Source organism: Sorex fumeus, unplaced genomic scaffold (assembly GCF_029834395.1).
Source record: "Sorex fumeus unplaced genomic scaffold, SorFum_2.1 ptg000122l, whole genome shotgun sequence".
NCBI classification, from domain to species: domain Eukaryota; kingdom Metazoa; phylum Chordata; class Mammalia; order Eulipotyphla; family Soricidae; genus Sorex; species Sorex fumeus.
The window spans coordinates 21,812,698-21,828,316 of record NW_026606179.1 but is presented as its reverse complement, the minus strand read 5'-3'; the positions used below and the strand labels follow the sequence as shown (position 1 = coordinate 21,828,316).

Below are 15,619 nucleotides of genomic sequence, written 5' to 3'. Positions count from 1 at the left end.
CCTCGGCCCCCTCACTTGCAGCAGACCCTACACATGCCCCCGCCTCCCAACCAGCCTGGGGTGCTAGAGCTCCATGGATACTGGGGTCGGAGGTCAGTGAGCCCCTAGGCACTGAGTGAACACAGATCCTGGGCCTGATTCCTAGGGAGCAGAGGCAGGTCCCTGACACTCCTCTCTGACCTCACTTCTCCGGGGGCTCTCGGAAGCAGACCCAAGGGGCACAGGCCTGTACCGGCATACGTATGTCTACAATCCATCTCTCCTTTCTACCAAGCCAGCTGCCTTCTGCGCTGAGAGAGTTAACCTAGCGGGCCAGGGCAGTCTGGGCTGGGGGCCGCCCCCTGGCCCCCCTCCAGCCCCGGCTCCAGTTACAGCTGCTGGTTGGGGCGGGCAAGGCTGGGTGGGGCTGGAAGGGGAGACCGCGGGGGGCGGGGCATCCAGCTCTGGGCCAGGGGGTCCAAAGTGCCTGGCCAGGGGCACAGCAGACGTTTGGGGGGCCCGCTTTCTTTCAGCAGGGGACTACTTGATTGGGGTGAGCGTCCCCGCCCGTCCTTTCCAGGCCTTAGCCCTTGCCTGGCTGGGCTGCCTATTCTGGGAGCAGGAGTGGCCAGCCCAGGCAGGCCAGACCCGAGGGGAAAAGACGCTGTGGGGTGGGGACAGCCGGGTTCCCTCTGGGGTGGGAATGTGGGTGCCACTCCTCCACCCCCCGTGGCTGCGTGTGTACCCTGGCTAGGTGTGGGTGTGGGACACGCACAAGTGTAGGCTGGGTTTCATCACTGTTTGCGGGTACCGGAAGCCCAGAGAGAAGTGAAGTGGCTGAGCCCCGTCTGACTCCAAACCAAAAGCAGAAGTTTGGGTGTTGTCTCCAGCCCAGTCCCACATCTTGCATGTGTGCATGCGTGCATGCGTGCATGCGTGTCTGTGAGAGTGTGTGTGTGTGTGTGTGTGTGTCTGTGTGTGTTTCTGTGTGTCTCTGTGAGTCTGTGTGTGATTGTGTGTATGAATCTGTGTGTGTTTGTGTATGTGTCTCTGTGTGTGGTCTGTGAGTCTGTGTATGTTTGTGTGTGTCTGTGTGAATCTGTGTGTGTGTTTGTGTATGTTCTGTATTTGTGTGTGTTTGTGTATCTCTGTGTGGGTCTGTGAGAGTCTGTGTGTGTTTGTGCGTGTCTGTATGTATTTGTGTGTGTGAATCTGTGTGTGTTTGTGTGTGTGTGATCTGTGTGTGTGTCTTTGTGTGTGGGTCTGTGCGTCTGTGTGTGTCTGTGTGTGAATCTGTGTGTTTGTGTATGTGTATCTGTGTGTATTTGTGTGTGTGAATCTGTTTGTGTGTGTCTGTGTGTATTTGTGTATGTGTGTGTGTGTGTGTGTGTTTGCACTTGCGCCTGCCACACCGGCCTGGCCTTCAGGTCACCCCCAGGCAAACATGTCCCCCAGCCAAGGGCAGAGGGGATGCTTTTCTTTTCTCTCCTGGCCTGGAGGGCAGAGAGGGGGTGGCCTTTTGGTGAGAGGGTGCTGTGGGGCTCCAGCCGCTGGCCCTCACTGGGCTGTGCTTGACCCCCGAGGGGGGAGGAAGGCTGTTTCCATGGCGGCCTGTGGAGGCAAATTCCTCCAGGGTGAAGTGGGAGATATTTATACCCAGGGTCAGGCGAGAGCGGGCCGGCTGCCGAGGGCAAGCGAGCGGGGCTGCTCCGACGAAGGGAGGCCGAGGCTGTGGCGTGTGGGCAGGTGGGCCCTGGGGCGTGTCCTGCCAAGGTCTCGAGTGGGTGGCTGTGTCTGCTCTCTTGGGGTGGGCCAAGCATCCTGCTCTCCTGCAAGGTAGGGGTGGGGGACCTGGGGCCGCCTTTGGGGAGCCTGCGGCCTGCGGACGGCATCTCCTCCTGCCTTCTGTGCTGCTTTGCTCTGGGACCTTCCTCCCCACCCCACCCCCCACACACCGTGTGGGTTGTTTTGTTGCCACTGTGACCCCAGGAAGCAGGGGGTGCTCCTGGTTTCCCCAGGGTGGCCACACTGGCGCTTGGGGAATCAAGTCTCTGGATTTAACCACTTAGGTTCAGGTTCACCAGGTGGGGGGCACAAGGGTCCATGTTCGCTGACTCTTGGTGCCCCCCAGGACAATGGCATCGCTGGGCCACATCTTGGTTCTCTGTGTGGGGCTCACCGTGGCCAGTGCAGGTGAGTCTTGGGAGGCAGCCCCTCCTAGCTCACCTCGCCCTGGGGAGGAGCTGGGGAGGTTGTTCATGAGGACCCGGCTGCAGGAGCGAGACAGAACTAAATTAGTTGGGGCGCCAGGAAAATGGGTCTTATGTGAGTCAGGCGGCACAGGCTGGCATTCTGGCAGGGGAGAAGATGCCCCAGGTCAGACAAAGGGTGTTTAGGGGTGCTTCCGGTGGACAGTGGCCCCACCCAGCACAGTACCAGGATGGGGCTGGAGTCCAGAGAGCTCAGGGTCCAGCTGATCCCAGACTCAGAGCAGGAAGACAAAGGCCCCAAAGGGTCCAGGGCCCGGGGAAGCACCATAAGCTGAATTCTCTATCTCTTTCCAGAAGCTCCCCCGGAACATGACCCATTCACATATGGTGAGGCAGAGAGAGGCATCTGCCTTGGGAAGGGGGTCCGGGTTTGCCTGTCCTCACTTCTCCCGCTGTCTCTTTAGCTCTCTGACTTCCGCGCTGACTCGTCTCTGCAATGTATTTCTCTTGGTCTGGCTCGCAGGCTTGGTCTTCATTTCCCTGGCTGCTTCTCTCTCTCCATTAACTCTCTCCGACACTTTTTTGGCTTGTTTATTGGGGGGCAGGGGTGTGCAGAGTACCAGTGGTACTCTGGGCAGTGATGGGGATTGGGTGGTGACTGGTTCTGACCTGGGCCTTGCATGCAAAACATGTACTCTATCCCTCTGAGTCATCTCTCCACCCTGCCTGTCAGCATCTGAGCCCACCCTCTGCTGCCGGGTGCCCATTCTCCCCTCTCCTGTTCCCCTCATCCTCCTTCCTCCCTGCTCTCAACCCTGCCCCCACCCCTCCTTTAGACACTCATCTCTTCCGAATCACGCTCCTTCCCTCACTGCTCCTTCCTCCCCTCTCATTCATCTTTCGCCTTTCCTTTCCTACCTCCCACCCCCTCCTCCCAATTCTGCCTCTCTCCTATCTGTCCATCTTCCCTCCCTGCCTTCCCCGCGGCCCGCAGACTACCAATCGCTGAGAATCGGGGGCCTCACTATCGCCGGGATCCTCTTTACCTTGGGCATCTTCATCATCCTGAGTGAGTACCCGGCCCCACCTTCAGTCGCGCTACTGCGAATTTTGCACTCCAGGCTCGAGTTCTGGGTCCGCCTCCCGTCCACCCTCGGCCCTGCCCCTGTTCTTACCCCGTCCATGCCCCGCCTTCCCCGGCCATGCCCCGCCCCCGCCGTCTTTGCCACGCCCCCGCTTCGCCTCGGCCACGCCCTCTCCAGTCATACCACGCCCCCACCGACCCTGCCACGCCCATGCCACGCCCCCGCCGGCTCTGCCACGCCCTCACTCCCCGCCCCGCCCCGCCCCGCGCCCTCCTCCATCGGCATCTCAGCCCACCCTCGCTCTTCCCCATCCCTCCCCCTCCTGCAGGCCGAAGGTGCCGGTGCAAATTCAACCAGCAGCAGAGGTAAGAGGCCTCATTCATCCACTCCCGTTCTAGAGGTGCGCGGGGAGCGAGGCTGGAAGTCCACCCAAGCCGCAGCCCGTGTTAAGCACTTACTCCGGCCAAGCCCCAAGTCCGTCCCTGGGGACCAAGCGGTGAAGCAACGGTCCTCCCTGCCTGGCAGAGCTCCCAGCCCGGTGCGGGAGGCGGCAGTTGTGTTCCCAGAGCCCCATAAATGTAAAATCGCAAAGCGTGGAGAGTGTGTTTGTGTGTGTGTGTGTGTGTGTGTGTGTGAGAGAGAGAGAGAGAGAGAGAGAGAGAGAGAGAGAGAGAGAGAGAGAGAGAGAGAGATGCTGCGAAATGAGATCACCTCTGGGCGGCCCACTTTAGCGGCGGGTCCCGGTTCCTGGCTCTTGGCTTCATCTTTACATAAAGACTACGGCGCAGGCAGCACCTTCTCCTGCTTCCCGGGAGAGCTCGTCTCGTCAGCCCTTATTATAAATAATAGCTCGTGTTCACTGGGCGTGTCCCATGTGCCGCGTTACCTTTGGTGGTATTTGTCCCTCATCTCTGTCCGGGGGAGGGGGAGGCCCCCCGCTGTTCTCAGCCCTCCTTTTGCAGAGGAGGAAACGGAGGCTCGGGGAGGTAAGCCCCCTTGCCCACACCGACCCTCCTGGAGATGGAGGTTCGCCCTGCGCTTCGTTCAGGTTCTCTGAGCCAGACCTCGCGCACCGATACTCGGGGAGCTCCTCACTGGCCCCCCCGCTTTGCAGCGCCTCCAGACAAACTGCTCCTGGGGGCGCCCGTCTTGCCTCCGGGGCTCCTACACCCCGCCATGAAATGAGGGGCTGCAGGCGTTCCTGGGAGCGCTCTCTCCCTGCATGTCCCCCGCCCCACGTTCCTCCTGCCTTTCCTTTCCCAGGACCGGGGAGCCTGATGAGGAAGAGGGAACTTTCCGCAGCTCCATCCGTCGTGAGTTCGGGGAGTGTGTGGGGTGCTGGTTCCAAGAACCCCTTTCCTGGACGGGTGGAGGAAGGGACTTGACTTAAACAACCCCCTCCCACCTCCCGGGCGAAGAGCTCTCCTACCGCCATCCCCTACCCCCCTCTTTGCCGGAGCCAGAGGCGCTCCTGACCCCAGACTCTGTGTGTCCACCCCCAGGCCTGTCGAGTCGCCGGCGATAGAAGCACCTGGCGCGCTGGAGCCGGCCGGGGGCTGCGGCCGCACTGGCTGCGGGCGCAGGTGCCGGGCTGGGGGGCTCTCCCGCTCCTCGGCCCCCAGTCTCCTGCGCGCAGGATTCGCCAGCACCTGACACCGCCCACCCGCGCCCCGCGCCCACCGCCAACCCAGCCGCCTCCTGCCCGTTTCCTGCCCCCCGACTCCCAATAAAACGAGCTCTTCTCTCTTGACCGCGCTTGGTGGCTCCACCAGTCCCTCGGCGTGCGCCGGGCGCCCCCTCGGCCGGCAGGAGGCGCCCCCACCCTTGGGGAAGGGGCGGGACGTCGGCAGTGGGCGGGGGCGGGGTGGGGGTGGCCTGCACGGGGGCGGGCTCTCCGGGCCCCCATTGGCTACGGGGCCCCCCCAACACCAGGGCTCTCCCCCATCTCCCCCCGACACCAGTCCGTCCGCTTCCAGCTGCTGCGGCCGCGCCTGCACCATCTCGGCATCTAGTCGCCCCCCTGCTCCAGCCCAGCATGGCGACCCCGACCCAGGTCCCCACAATGGGTGAGCGTCGCCTGGGGAGAGGGCCTGGGGGTGGGGATGCTCTGGGATTTAGGTCTTAGGTGCGAGCATCTGGGCAGATTCCAGCATTGGAAAGAGAGAGGTGCGGGGAGGCGGGGGTGGGGGTGGGGGTGGGCTATTTCACCTATGGGCAGAGGCTAGGCAGGGCACCCCTTGGTGGCCCTCGGGGACTCTTGGACACCCCCTCCCGGTGGTACGGTTCCTCAGCCCGGGGTTGGAGAGCAGCAGTCCCGGGAGGAAGGATGCGCCGACAGTAGCTATGGCAACCGGGTGACTGGTCCATCGCCGCGGTGGCAGCAGCAGGAGAGGGGCTTGCAGGGTGGGAGGTGGGACTGCGCCAAAGAGGGTCTCCAGCCCCTAGGGTGGGCGTGGGGAGGGGGTATAGCACCGCCCCCGTTTTTCCTCCTGTTCCCGCTCCCAGGGTGGGTATTTCCTGAAATCACTGTCAGTTTCAGCAGGAAGGGGGTGAAACAGGGAAGGGAAACCCAGCAGGGAAACGCTAGAAAGATGGAGAGAATAAGACAGAAGCAGACAGATAGCGATGTCGAGAACCAGAGGGATGGAGACAGGGTGTCCGATCCTGGCGGGGAGAGAACCCGAGACGTAGAGAGCGAGGATCTGAGGTGGGGAGCGCAAATGCAGACACCCAGAGAAAATCAGAGCCACCAACCCAGCCCGGGAGGAGAGTGACGGAGAGAGACACCAGGGGGAGATATGGCCCCACGGAGAGAGGGAAGAGAGCTGGGGAGAAGGTGGCTTGGGGTGGGGCAGCCACTGCAGTGAGCCCCTTGGCTGGCAGCCGAGCAATGGCTGGACCCACCTTCCCAGCCACCTCCTGGGACTGGGCTGGTTCAGGAGGCTGTGTTGGGTGCACCCACCCCCCTTCCCCTGAAGCCTCACATCGATTTACATTTCATACCTATTAACCTAGTTATGCACCCACTTACACGCTCACCCCCCGCATAGCCCCCTTTCCTAAAACGGTCCCAGCAGAGGAGCAAAGAGGAGGGTATCTAATGTGTAAGGCAGGTGGGGGAGTGGGCAGGCCGGGGGGTGGGGGGCGGCTCCCAGCACTGAGAGAGGGCAGAGCTGGGGAGAGAGAGGAGCTGCTGGTGGCGAAGAAGACCCCACTTCCACCAGAGCCCTCCTTCCCTGCCCCCTTTCCCGGCAGGCAGACGGGGCGCAGCACTGAGCCATATCTGCAGAATTCAAAGCAGGGCGGGGGGGGGGGGGGGGGGGAGGGGGGGGGGCTGCAGAGGCTGGAAGCCACCCTAGGGAGGGGGGCAGGGCTGAGGCAGCAGGCCTGGCGGGAGCCCAGTGCTTCTTTTTGCAGAGATGATGGTTAGCAGGATCGATGGCAGCAGACGGGAAGAGGCGGGAGGACAGATGCCTCCGCCCCTCCCCCACCCTCCCCCAGCGCCATCCGGGCTGGAGAGGAGACCTCGGGTCTGGGGGAATCCCCAGAGGGAAAAGCAACTTGTGCTTTGCAGCAGGATTTAAGGAAATGAATTAAAAAGAAATTGTGGGGCAGAGAAGGAGGAGGGAGAGAAAGGGGCGAAAAGGGGCCAGGGCCCATACAACATAGGCCTGGGTCCCTGTCCCAAAGAAGGTTCCCGACTTCTTGGCCTTCCTGGTCAGTTCTGCAGGGGCAAAGGAAACTGAAGAGCCCAGATGGGTCCAGAAGCGCCATTTCCCAGACCCCTCACAAGACACCGCTCAGCCTCAGTGGGGATGCTCGCCACTTTTAATTTTTTTTAAAGCCTCTCATGATGCCCTAATTACCATAGCAACCACCACCTTGCTGAGGTCCTCCTGGCAACTGGCCAGCACTGGGGCACGTTCCTTTTCCTGCCCGGAGGCACCACTCTTAGCCTGACCTCACCTCACCACCAAAACTGCTGGGGCAGCAGGTTCAGAAGAGGCGCGTGTGTGTATGGGGCGGGGTGCAGAGGGCCACCGCAGCAGGAGGTGTGTGAGCACAGGTGAGCCCCAGAGCGGCACCTCTGGGGCCACCTCAGCAGCCTTGCAAGGGGCTCGCAGCCACCTTCCATTCATTTCAGAAAACTTCTTTGAGAGACTTTGGTAAATGCCAGCGTGAACAGTTGCAATGAGTCAAACAAATGTGCTCCCCATCTGCTGGGGGAGCTTAGACAGAGCACAGATGACTAAAATAATGTTTCCCCATCTTGAGGCCTTTGAGTTGAAAACCACCTTGGTAATTTTCACCCGATCCAAATGTCCCTCACACTGCTATTTCTTGAATATTTCCCCTTTAAGAAATTGACTTCTTAAAAAAAAATTCCTTTCGATCACCACCACAAATAGGAAAAGCAGAGGTATTGGCCTTAAATTGGAGGCAAGTAGAAAAACAGTCTTACAGAGACCCAGGGAAACAGCCCACACGGTTGGAGCACATGCCTGGCCGGCACAAGGCCTCGGGTTCGATCCCAGGCTGCACACAGCCTCCCTGTACTGCTGGATAGCATCCTGATGGCAGAGGGCCCCCAAATAATAATCTTTTTTTTTGGGGGGGGTGCACATCCAGTTGTGCTCAGGGCTTACTCCTGGCTCTGTGCTCAGGGAGATTCACTCCTGGAAGGATTTGGAGACCATATGTGGTGCTAAGGATTGAACCTAAGGGCTGCATGCAAGGCAAACGCTTTACCCACTGAACGACCCACACCCTCCCCCGTAATAATCTTAACAAGTGACTTCACTCTTCTGGCTCAGTGAGCGCGCGCTCCTTTTTCGTGAACTGAAGTGAAGATAGCACCTCTATCAGGGACCTGCCACGGGTCTGAGATGTGGTCATAGCCACACGGCCACTTAGAAGAGAGTGTGGGCTCAGGGCCAGTGCTGTCAGCTGGTGAGATAAACAAATAAGGAAGCAAACCAAACCATGTCGTGGAATTCAACCCGGTTATCATCACCAACCGCAGAAGGTTTGGAGCCCAGGGCCTGTTTTCTACCTTGGGGAAAAGGTGGAGCTTAGCAAGGATTGGGAGGCGTGAAACACACATGGGGGCTGGCACCACCCACACTTCCTCTTTGAAGACAGTGTGAGGGTCCTGTTATTCCAGGCCTTGTCTGCTAGCAATCAGTCTAGGCAAGAGTCTGCTAGGGTAATCAGCGCACTCCCTAGGATCACCCTCAGCGTTACCAGTCTCTCGCCCTCTGTCCATCACACATCAGCCAGGGGACTCTTCTTACCAAGGAAAAGTGACGTGGTCACCAGCTCATGTGTGCCTGTCCCAAAGCAAAGGTGAAGGAGAGTTTGGCATGTGTACTTACTTCTCTAATCAGAAAGTGCAGTGACACATCTCTTTACAGTTCATTGGCCAGAATTGATCACCTGGCCCTACTCAAAAGCAACTCTCCATTCGTGAGCCCAGAGGAGTGCCACCTGATGGCCACTCTTGCCACCCCTCTGGTTCTCCTGGTGTGCTCACCTAGTGGCTCTGGCTTTGCAAAATTCTGCTCTGGACAAGAGAGAATGTTCTAGAGTTATTGAAAGCATCAGGGAGTCATCAGGATGGGCTTCGGAAGGCTAGTGGATAAAGCTGTCCTGAAGAGCATAATTGGGGGTACGAGGACAAGTGACTCCATACATGTGCTAACGTGTGACATCGGGGTGAGCTTTCTACTAGAGGGGTGTGCTTCACATGGAAGAGCTGAGTACATGCAGACCCATGTACTGAAAAGCACAACAGCAATTTTGAAATCTTAAATTTGGAAATATCTTTTAAAACCCCCTCAGAGAGCCCGGCAAACTACCGAAAGTATCCTGCCTGCACGGCAGAGCCTGGCAAGTTACCCGTGGCGTACTTGATATGCCAAAAACAATAATAGTGATGGTCCTCATTCCCTTGACCCTGAAAGAGCCCCCAAGATGCCATTGGGCTACACTAGCATGCGACAGGGACGAATGGATATGTTACTGGTGCCCACTCGAGCAAATCAATAAACAATGGGATGAGAGTGATATAAGTAAGTAAAGTAAGTAAAGGCCCTCCCGTTGATCATCGATTTGCTCGAGCGGGGCCCAGTAACGTCTCTATTGGAGACTTTGTTGTTACTGTGTCTGGCATATCGAATACGTCACGGGGAGCTTGCCAGGCTCTGCCGTGGGGGCGAGATACTCTCGGTAGCTTGCCGGGTTCTCCGAGAAGGGCGGAGGAATCGAACTCGGGTCGGCCATGTCGGCTGCATGCAAGGCAAACGCCCTACCGCTGTGCTGTAGGGAGTTTGCCTTGCGCGCAGCCAGCCTGGCCAAGCCAGGTTCGATTCCTCCGCCCCTCTCGGACAGCCTGGCAAGCTACCGAGAGTATTCAATATGCCAAACACAGTAACAAGAAGTCTCATAATGGAGACGTTACTGGGCCTGCTAGAGAGTGATATAGTGATCTTTTAAAAAATCAATGTATTAGAAATAATAATGGTTTTATGCAACATAAGATGGTGTTTATCATATATAATAAAGTTAAAGGAGGGCGCCTCTGTGTTGGAATTGTGGTAGGTAGGAGTGAGTAGGTGAGAGGAACAGACATATCTACAGCTTTTGGGGAAAAGAAAAGGCAAAATGTGCCTTTTAGAACATTCAGATGATGAGAAGTTTTAGGGGGGAGATGATACACTTAGCAGTCTACTAGTGAAACTGGAGTCTCTTAACCCCTGGCAACATTTGCAAATGTACATATTTTTGCAGGAACTGAGTCCTTGGGTTGCCTCAGACCCAAACTGTCATGCACAGATGGATTGGTTGTGCACTGCACAAAGTAAGGTACCAAGCTGTGGAGAGCGGGAGGTGGGGTTGGAATCTAGACTCTGGGCTACTCTTCACTCCTGTGCCCGCCAAGAGGCAGGGTCATCTGGATTCTAGCTGCTAGAGCAAAGGGCTTCTTTATCTAACTTTTCCTCAGAAACCATTGGTACGGCGGCCCCATCTGGGACCCTCATTAAGAAACCAGTACTGAAATCTTTTACTTTCTCTTTCTCTGCCTGCCTTCCCACAGTTTCTCAGGAGACCGACCCATTTCACTATGGTAAGTGGTGAGTTTTGTGATGAGAAATTGGGGTTTAGTGGCGGCCGGCTGCAGATCCCTGTGTCCCAGCTGAAGGGGCCTGGGACTATGGGCAGAGGAGACCTTGCGGATACAGTTCCCATCAGCCGGGCCTGAGGAGGGTGGAGTTAGATTTGGGGGTGGAGGGGTTACCCTTCAGGGTGCCAGGACTCTGGGCTGTTATATAGGGGTGATCAAAGAATTAGTCTAGTACACGACAGGGATGATTGGAGACATTGCTGGCACCTGCTTGAGCAAATGGATGAGCAATGGGATGACAAGTGATACAAGTGACAAGTGAGCCCGGGCAGCCTGGATTTGAATCCTGTCTGACCATGCTGTAGCTGGCTTGGGCAAGCAACAGCTTCTCGGAATCCTGGAAATAAGAGAGAGCTAACAGCTTCCACCTACGAGAATTGTGGAGGCAACTTATCTAGAAAATGCCATTCAATTGGCTTCACAGTTCTGATGCTCCAAGAAACTGGTCCTTTTCCAGTGTTCTGTCCCCCACAAGCCACCCCAGTTCCTCCTGTTAACATTCCTGATTCAATCACACTGTTCCTCAATGGACTGGGTCCTGTCCTACCCCAGGGCCTTTGTGTCTGCCGCTTCTGCCAAGAAGACCCTCCTCTAGTTCCCCACACAGCCAATCCAGGTTCCTTTTCTCCTTCTGGCCTCAAATCAAATACCAGCAGCCAAAACAATAGAGTGAAGCAGGTAGAGCGTTTATTTGTCTTGTGCATGGCCGACCTGGGTTTGATCACTGGCACCCCATATGGTCCCCCATACCCCGCCAGGAGTGATTCCTGAGTGCAGAGCCAGGGCTAATTCCTGAGTGTCACTGAGCAGGGGGCCCCAACTCCCCCCCCAAAAAAAAGAAAGAAAAGAAAAAGAAACAAATTAAATCAAATACCAACCACTCTGCTCTGTTAGGAGAGGCCTTCCCATGGGGTCCAAGGGATGTACAGCAGGTAAGGCAGCTGATGAAGGTTCAATCCTCACCATCCCATATGGTCCCCCAAGCCTGCCAGGAGTGATCCTTGAGCACAGGGGCAGGAAAGAGTAAGTTCTGAGCACCATAGGGTGTGACCCTGAAACAAAGAACACACACACACACAGAAGGAGGGAGGGGGAGTGAGGGGGGAGGAGGAAGAGTGGAGGGGGAGAGAGAGAGAGAGAAAGGGGAGAGAGAGGAGGGAGAGAGAGAAGGAGGGAGGGAGGGAGAGAGAGTGTATGTATGTGAGAGAGAGAGAGAGAGAGTGAGAGAGCTCTTCCCTGATTCCCAGTGGGAGGAGTTCACCCACAGACATGGACATATGACTTTGATTGGTTTTAGGTTTTATTTTGCTTAGTTCTTCTTCAGGTATGGGTGCTGGGTATGGGGGACCATATGGGGTGCTGGAGATCAAACCCAGGTTGGCCATGCACAATGCAAATTCAGCTCTATCAGGGCAGAGGCCTTTGTTGGTGCAGAGCAAATGCTCCAAAATTTGCATTTCAACAAATATTCCCCATAGGGCACTAGACACTAGACGAGATTCTGAGGAAGGAAAATGAAGGGGAAAAAATGAGATTAGAAAATGTTGAGAAAAGAGGAAAAGTCCAAATAGGACATCCAGAGAAGGTGTAGGGAGGGACGGGGATGTTTAGGGGAAGGGCTGTCAGGCAGAGAGAAGAGCCAGTGCAAAGGCCCTGTGGCAGAACCAGCTCCTCACAGGCTCCAGGAGCAACAGGAGAGAACATGGCTAAAAGGCAGGTGCTGAGCGGGAAAGGGGAGGGATGTGTGTGTAGAGACTTTGCGGCTTTGTGGGCTTATGCTGGGGACCTTGGCTTTTACTCTGATTATAATCAGATGCTGGGGTATCTCTGAGGGATCACAGACTTGGCTGGGCAACATGGGAGGGTCCAGATGATCCGCTGTGGGGGTAGGAGCAGGGACACAGAAAGGGGGGTCCTGGGTCTCCTCCAGGGTGGAGATGATGGTAGTGAGAGAGGCCCGGGGGGCTTGTAAGTAGTCATCCACAGAGGGGGGTCACTTCAGCCCTGCAGCATCCCTGAATCCTGGACCCCCGCAGTGTGGAAGTCAGACAGAGGCTGGGGGATGGGCAGAGGGGCAGAGGTGTACCCCACCATGGTGCCCCCTGTTCTCCCCCCAGACTATGACACCGTGCAGACTATAGGCCTGACCCTGGCTACCATAATGTTCGTGCTGGGCATCATCATCATCCTCAGTAAGTGTCACCCCTCGGGGGAAAAGAGGGTGGCCCAGGGCCCCAAATCACCCACAGATCCCCCGTGGCCTGGTGTCCAGACCCTCAAGTCCTGTGTCCTTGTGTCTCTCTCTGCTGACAGGCAAGAAGGTGAAGTGCAGGAAGGCTGACTCCAGGTCTGAGAGGTGCGGCGGCAGCAGTGGGAGGATGGGGCGGGGGGTGGGATGCTGGGATGCAGGGGGGAGGGGGGCCTAACAGAAGGGCATCCATCCCCCCAGGGTCCTATAAAGCCCGGGGAACTTCTGTGCTATCTCTGTCTTTGTTCCACAGCCCGACGTGCAAATCCTGTAAGTCAGAGCTTCCCTCCTCAGGTGAGAGAAAACTAGAAGTTTTCGGGGGAGACAGTGAGGACAGAGAGGGGGTCCTTAGAGGGGAGACCACCAGGGGGTCCTTAGAGCAGGACCACCATGATGGCGGACACGGGAGGTACCGGGACAACCCCAAAGAATTCAGAGAGTCTGTGGCCTGTGAGAGCACTGGAAGCTTCTGGAAGCTGGGACATAGCTGAGGAAAGGCAGAAGAGAGGCAATAGGAGGGTATCACAGAGGAGATAGTCACAGCCCCTGAGTGGGCCCCAGAAAGATGCCTGCCCCTCCCCTCAGCCTGGGAGAGAAGGCAGCTGGGTGGCCACACTTCCCGGGGTGGGGGGTGGGGGGGGCGAGGGAACCAAAGAAAAGATGCACAGAAGACAGGTGTGACAGGCAGGAAAGGGTGAGAGGGGTGTCTGTGAGGAGGGGTGTGGGGAGAAAGGGGTGTGGGGTGAGGAGGGATGTGGGTGAGGAGGGTGTGAGGTGAGGAGGGGTGAGGGGTGAGGAGGGGTATGGGTGAGAGGAGTGTGGGGTGAGGAGGGGTGGGTTGAGGAGGTGTGGGGGGTGAGAAGGGATGTGGGTGAGGAGGGTGTGAGGTGAGCAGGGATGAGGGGTGAGGAGGGTTATGGGTGAGAGGGGTGTGGGGTGAGGAGGGGTGGGTGAGGAGGTGTGGGGGGGTGAGAAGGGATGTGGGTGAGGAGGGATATGAGATGAGGAGGGGTGTGGGGTGAGAAGGGGTATAAGGTGAGGAGAGGTGTGGGTGAAGAGGGTGTGAGGTGAGAAAGGTGTGGCAGGAGGAGGGTGTGGAGTGAGGAGATAGTGTGGGGGAGGATATGGGTGAGGAGGGATGTGGGGTGAGGAGGGTGTGAGGTGAGGAGGGTTGTGGGTAAGGAGGGATGTGGATGTGGGTGAGGAGGGTTGTGGGTGAGGAGGGGTGAGGGGTGAGGATTGTAGGTGAGGAGGGGTGTGGGTAAGGAAGGGTGAGGAATGAGGAGGATTGTGGGTGAGGAGGGTTGTGGGTGAGGAGGGGTGAGGAGGATTGTGGGTAAGGAAGGGTGTGGGGTGGGGAGGGTGTGGGGGGAAGAAGGATGCGGGTGAGGAGGGTGTGATGGGGTGTAAGAGGGGGTTGGACTAGAATGAATAGTTGGTGCAGGCGGAGGAAAGGTCGAGGGGAGTAGAGGAGAGATGGAGATTTTGGGGGCAAGCTGACCCTTGGGGCGTCCTTTTCACTGTGTAAATATGTCTCCACCTGTTTGGGGTGGAGCTATGGCCTTGCTGGGCTTTAGTTCTCTAATGCCCAGGGCTGGGAATGTCCCTTACTAGAGCAGCGGGCCAGGGCTTCTCAGCAGTGGGTGTTTGGGTGGGATTTCAGGCCCTGTGTTATTTCTCTTTTCGACATGTACAGTGGTTAGTGGCCTAGGGCTGATGCGCCCAGCCAGGCCCCACCCAGACCCTCACCCACCCGCCAGGCCAGGTCCCACCCAAGCTGCAGCTCCACATATGGGGTGGGGGAGATCAGGAGGGGGCTGGGGGGCATCAGGAGGGGGCTGGGGTGCCAGGAGAGGTCTGGGGGTACCAGAAGGGGACTGGGGGCATCAGGGGAGGGGCTGGGGGCATCAGGAGGGGCCTTGGCGTGGCGGGCCCGGGCCCTCCACAGTCGGGGGGGCTGCGGGACATCATAAGCCCCAGGGTCGGCAGCGGCCTGGAGCAGGGCCGAGGGACTTTCTGAAGGAGGATGTCTTCCCGAAAGGGTCTCCGGTTTAATCAGGGTGTGTTCTCTACCAGGTCAAAGCCCTGGGCCCCCCAAACACTCAGATACACACACACAGATAAACACACATACACACACACCCCTACAGACACACAGATACACTCACAGACATACACACACCCACAGACACACAGACTGACACACATACACACACAGGACACACACATCCCTTGTTCCAAGGTGGGGCCTCAGCAGTTACTGGCTGTGACCCTCCAGGGAGCTACCCACCGGGCTTCTCTGCCTCTGTCTCCCCTTCCTCTTCTGCCCCCTCTCCCCACAGCTCCCGGAGGCGGCGGCGTCTAAGACCATCCTGGGCACCAGCTCCACTGCAGTCCCTGCCTGAGTTTGGGAGCCTGATGAACGGGCGGAGGCATTGGGGACCCCCACCCTGGCAGCGCTCCCCCAAATGAGCCACCCCTCCCCAAGGCTGGAGCCACTGCACCCTCCTCCCCGCCCTCCCTAGGCCTTGGCAACTACCGATCCCCTCAAAGCGCCCGCACCCCCCTTACCCCCGCATCCCGGATTCAGGCCTCCAGCTCCTGGGTTCTGGGGGCGCCCCCAGGCTCCCTGCCCCTGCACCCGGTGTCTCTGTCATGAGCTTAATAAATGTGCATTTGTTTTTTCCCCCCTGTTCTGTCTGTGTGTTCTCATCTGTGGGGACAAAATGGGGGTGGGTGGGCACAGCAAACCCCCAGCCCCTGCGAGCGCCCCCTCCCTCTCCCTCCCCATCCCTCCGCGACCACCTCCTCCGGCGGGCCCCACCCAGGCAGACCTGCGGGCCGAGGGGGTCCGCCCTCGCCCCGCCCCGCCGCCCGGGGTGTCCCCCCCCCTGCTCCCACCGGCCAGGAAAGG

At 58.1% G+C, this 15,619-nt stretch overlaps 2 protein-coding genes across 4 annotated transcripts; both read left to right on the top strand.

Annotated features, from left to right (window-relative positions):
- The first annotated feature begins 430 nt into the window (after window positions 1-430).
- On the top strand, window positions 431-5,024 carry FXYD1 (FXYD domain containing ion transport regulator 1). Of its 2 annotated transcripts, none has more exons than XM_056136565.1 (7): window positions 431-532; window positions 2,111-2,172; window positions 2,544-2,576; window positions 3,184-3,258; window positions 3,603-3,639; window positions 4,538-4,587; window positions 4,777-5,024. In XM_056136565.1, the coding sequence occupies exons 2-7, from the start codon at window positions 2,115-2,117 to the stop codon at window positions 4,797-4,799; spliced, it is 276 nt and encodes a 91-aa protein (XP_055992540.1). In that variant the 5' UTR covers window positions 431-532; window positions 2,111-2,114; the 3' UTR covers window positions 4,800-5,024. The 2 variants fall into 2 exon arrangements, with proteins under 2 accessions (XP_055992540.1, XP_055992539.1); XM_056136564.1 differs by lacking the exon at window positions 431-532 and adding an exon at window positions 1,635-1,725.
- A 127-nt stretch (window positions 5,025-5,151) lies between these two features.
- FXYD7 (FXYD domain containing ion transport regulator 7) lies at window positions 5,152-15,257 on the top strand. Of its 2 annotated transcripts, none has more exons than XM_056136572.1 (6): window positions 5,152-5,340; window positions 10,371-10,400; window positions 12,575-12,649; window positions 12,771-12,804; window positions 12,959-12,999; window positions 15,048-15,257. In XM_056136572.1, the coding sequence occupies exons 1-6, from the start codon at window positions 5,310-5,312 to the stop codon at window positions 15,068-15,070; spliced, it is 234 nt and encodes a 77-aa protein (XP_055992547.1). In that variant the 5' UTR covers window positions 5,152-5,309; the 3' UTR covers window positions 15,071-15,257. The 2 variants fall into 2 exon arrangements, with proteins under 2 accessions (XP_055992547.1, XP_055992546.1); XM_056136571.1 differs by having other exon boundaries at window positions 12,771-12,813.
- The last annotated feature ends 362 nt before the right edge of the window (window positions 15,258-15,619 follow it).

What these genes read in the sequence shown, in the direction of transcription:
- FXYD1 (XM_056136565.1), top strand. Translation starts at nt 2,115, where the DNA reads ATGGCATCGCTGGGCCACATCTTGGTTCTCTGTGTGGGGCTCACCGTG. An exon ending in GCTCACCGTGGCCAGTGCAG is followed by an intron (nt 2,173 to 2,543) that starts GTGAGTCTTGGG and finishes ATCTCTTTCCAG; the next exon opens with AAGCTCCCCCGGAACATGAC. An exon ending in TTTCCGCAGCTCCATCCGTC is followed by an intron (nt 4,588 to 4,776) that starts GTGAGTTCGGGG and finishes GTCCACCCCCAG; the next exon opens with GCCTGTCGAGTCGCCGGCGA.
- FXYD7 (XM_056136571.1), top strand. Translation starts at nt 5,310, where the DNA reads ATGGCGACCCCGACCCAGGTCCCCACAATGG. An exon ending in GGGCATCATCATCATCCTCA is followed by an intron (nt 12,650 to 12,770) that starts GTAAGTGTCACC and finishes CTCTGCTGACAG; the next exon opens with GCAAGAAGGTGAAGTGCAGG. An exon ending in GTCAGAGCTTCCCTCCTCAG is followed by an intron (nt 13,000 to 15,047) that starts GTGAGAGAAAAC and finishes CTCTCCCCACAG; the next exon opens with CTCCCGGAGGCGGCGGCGTC.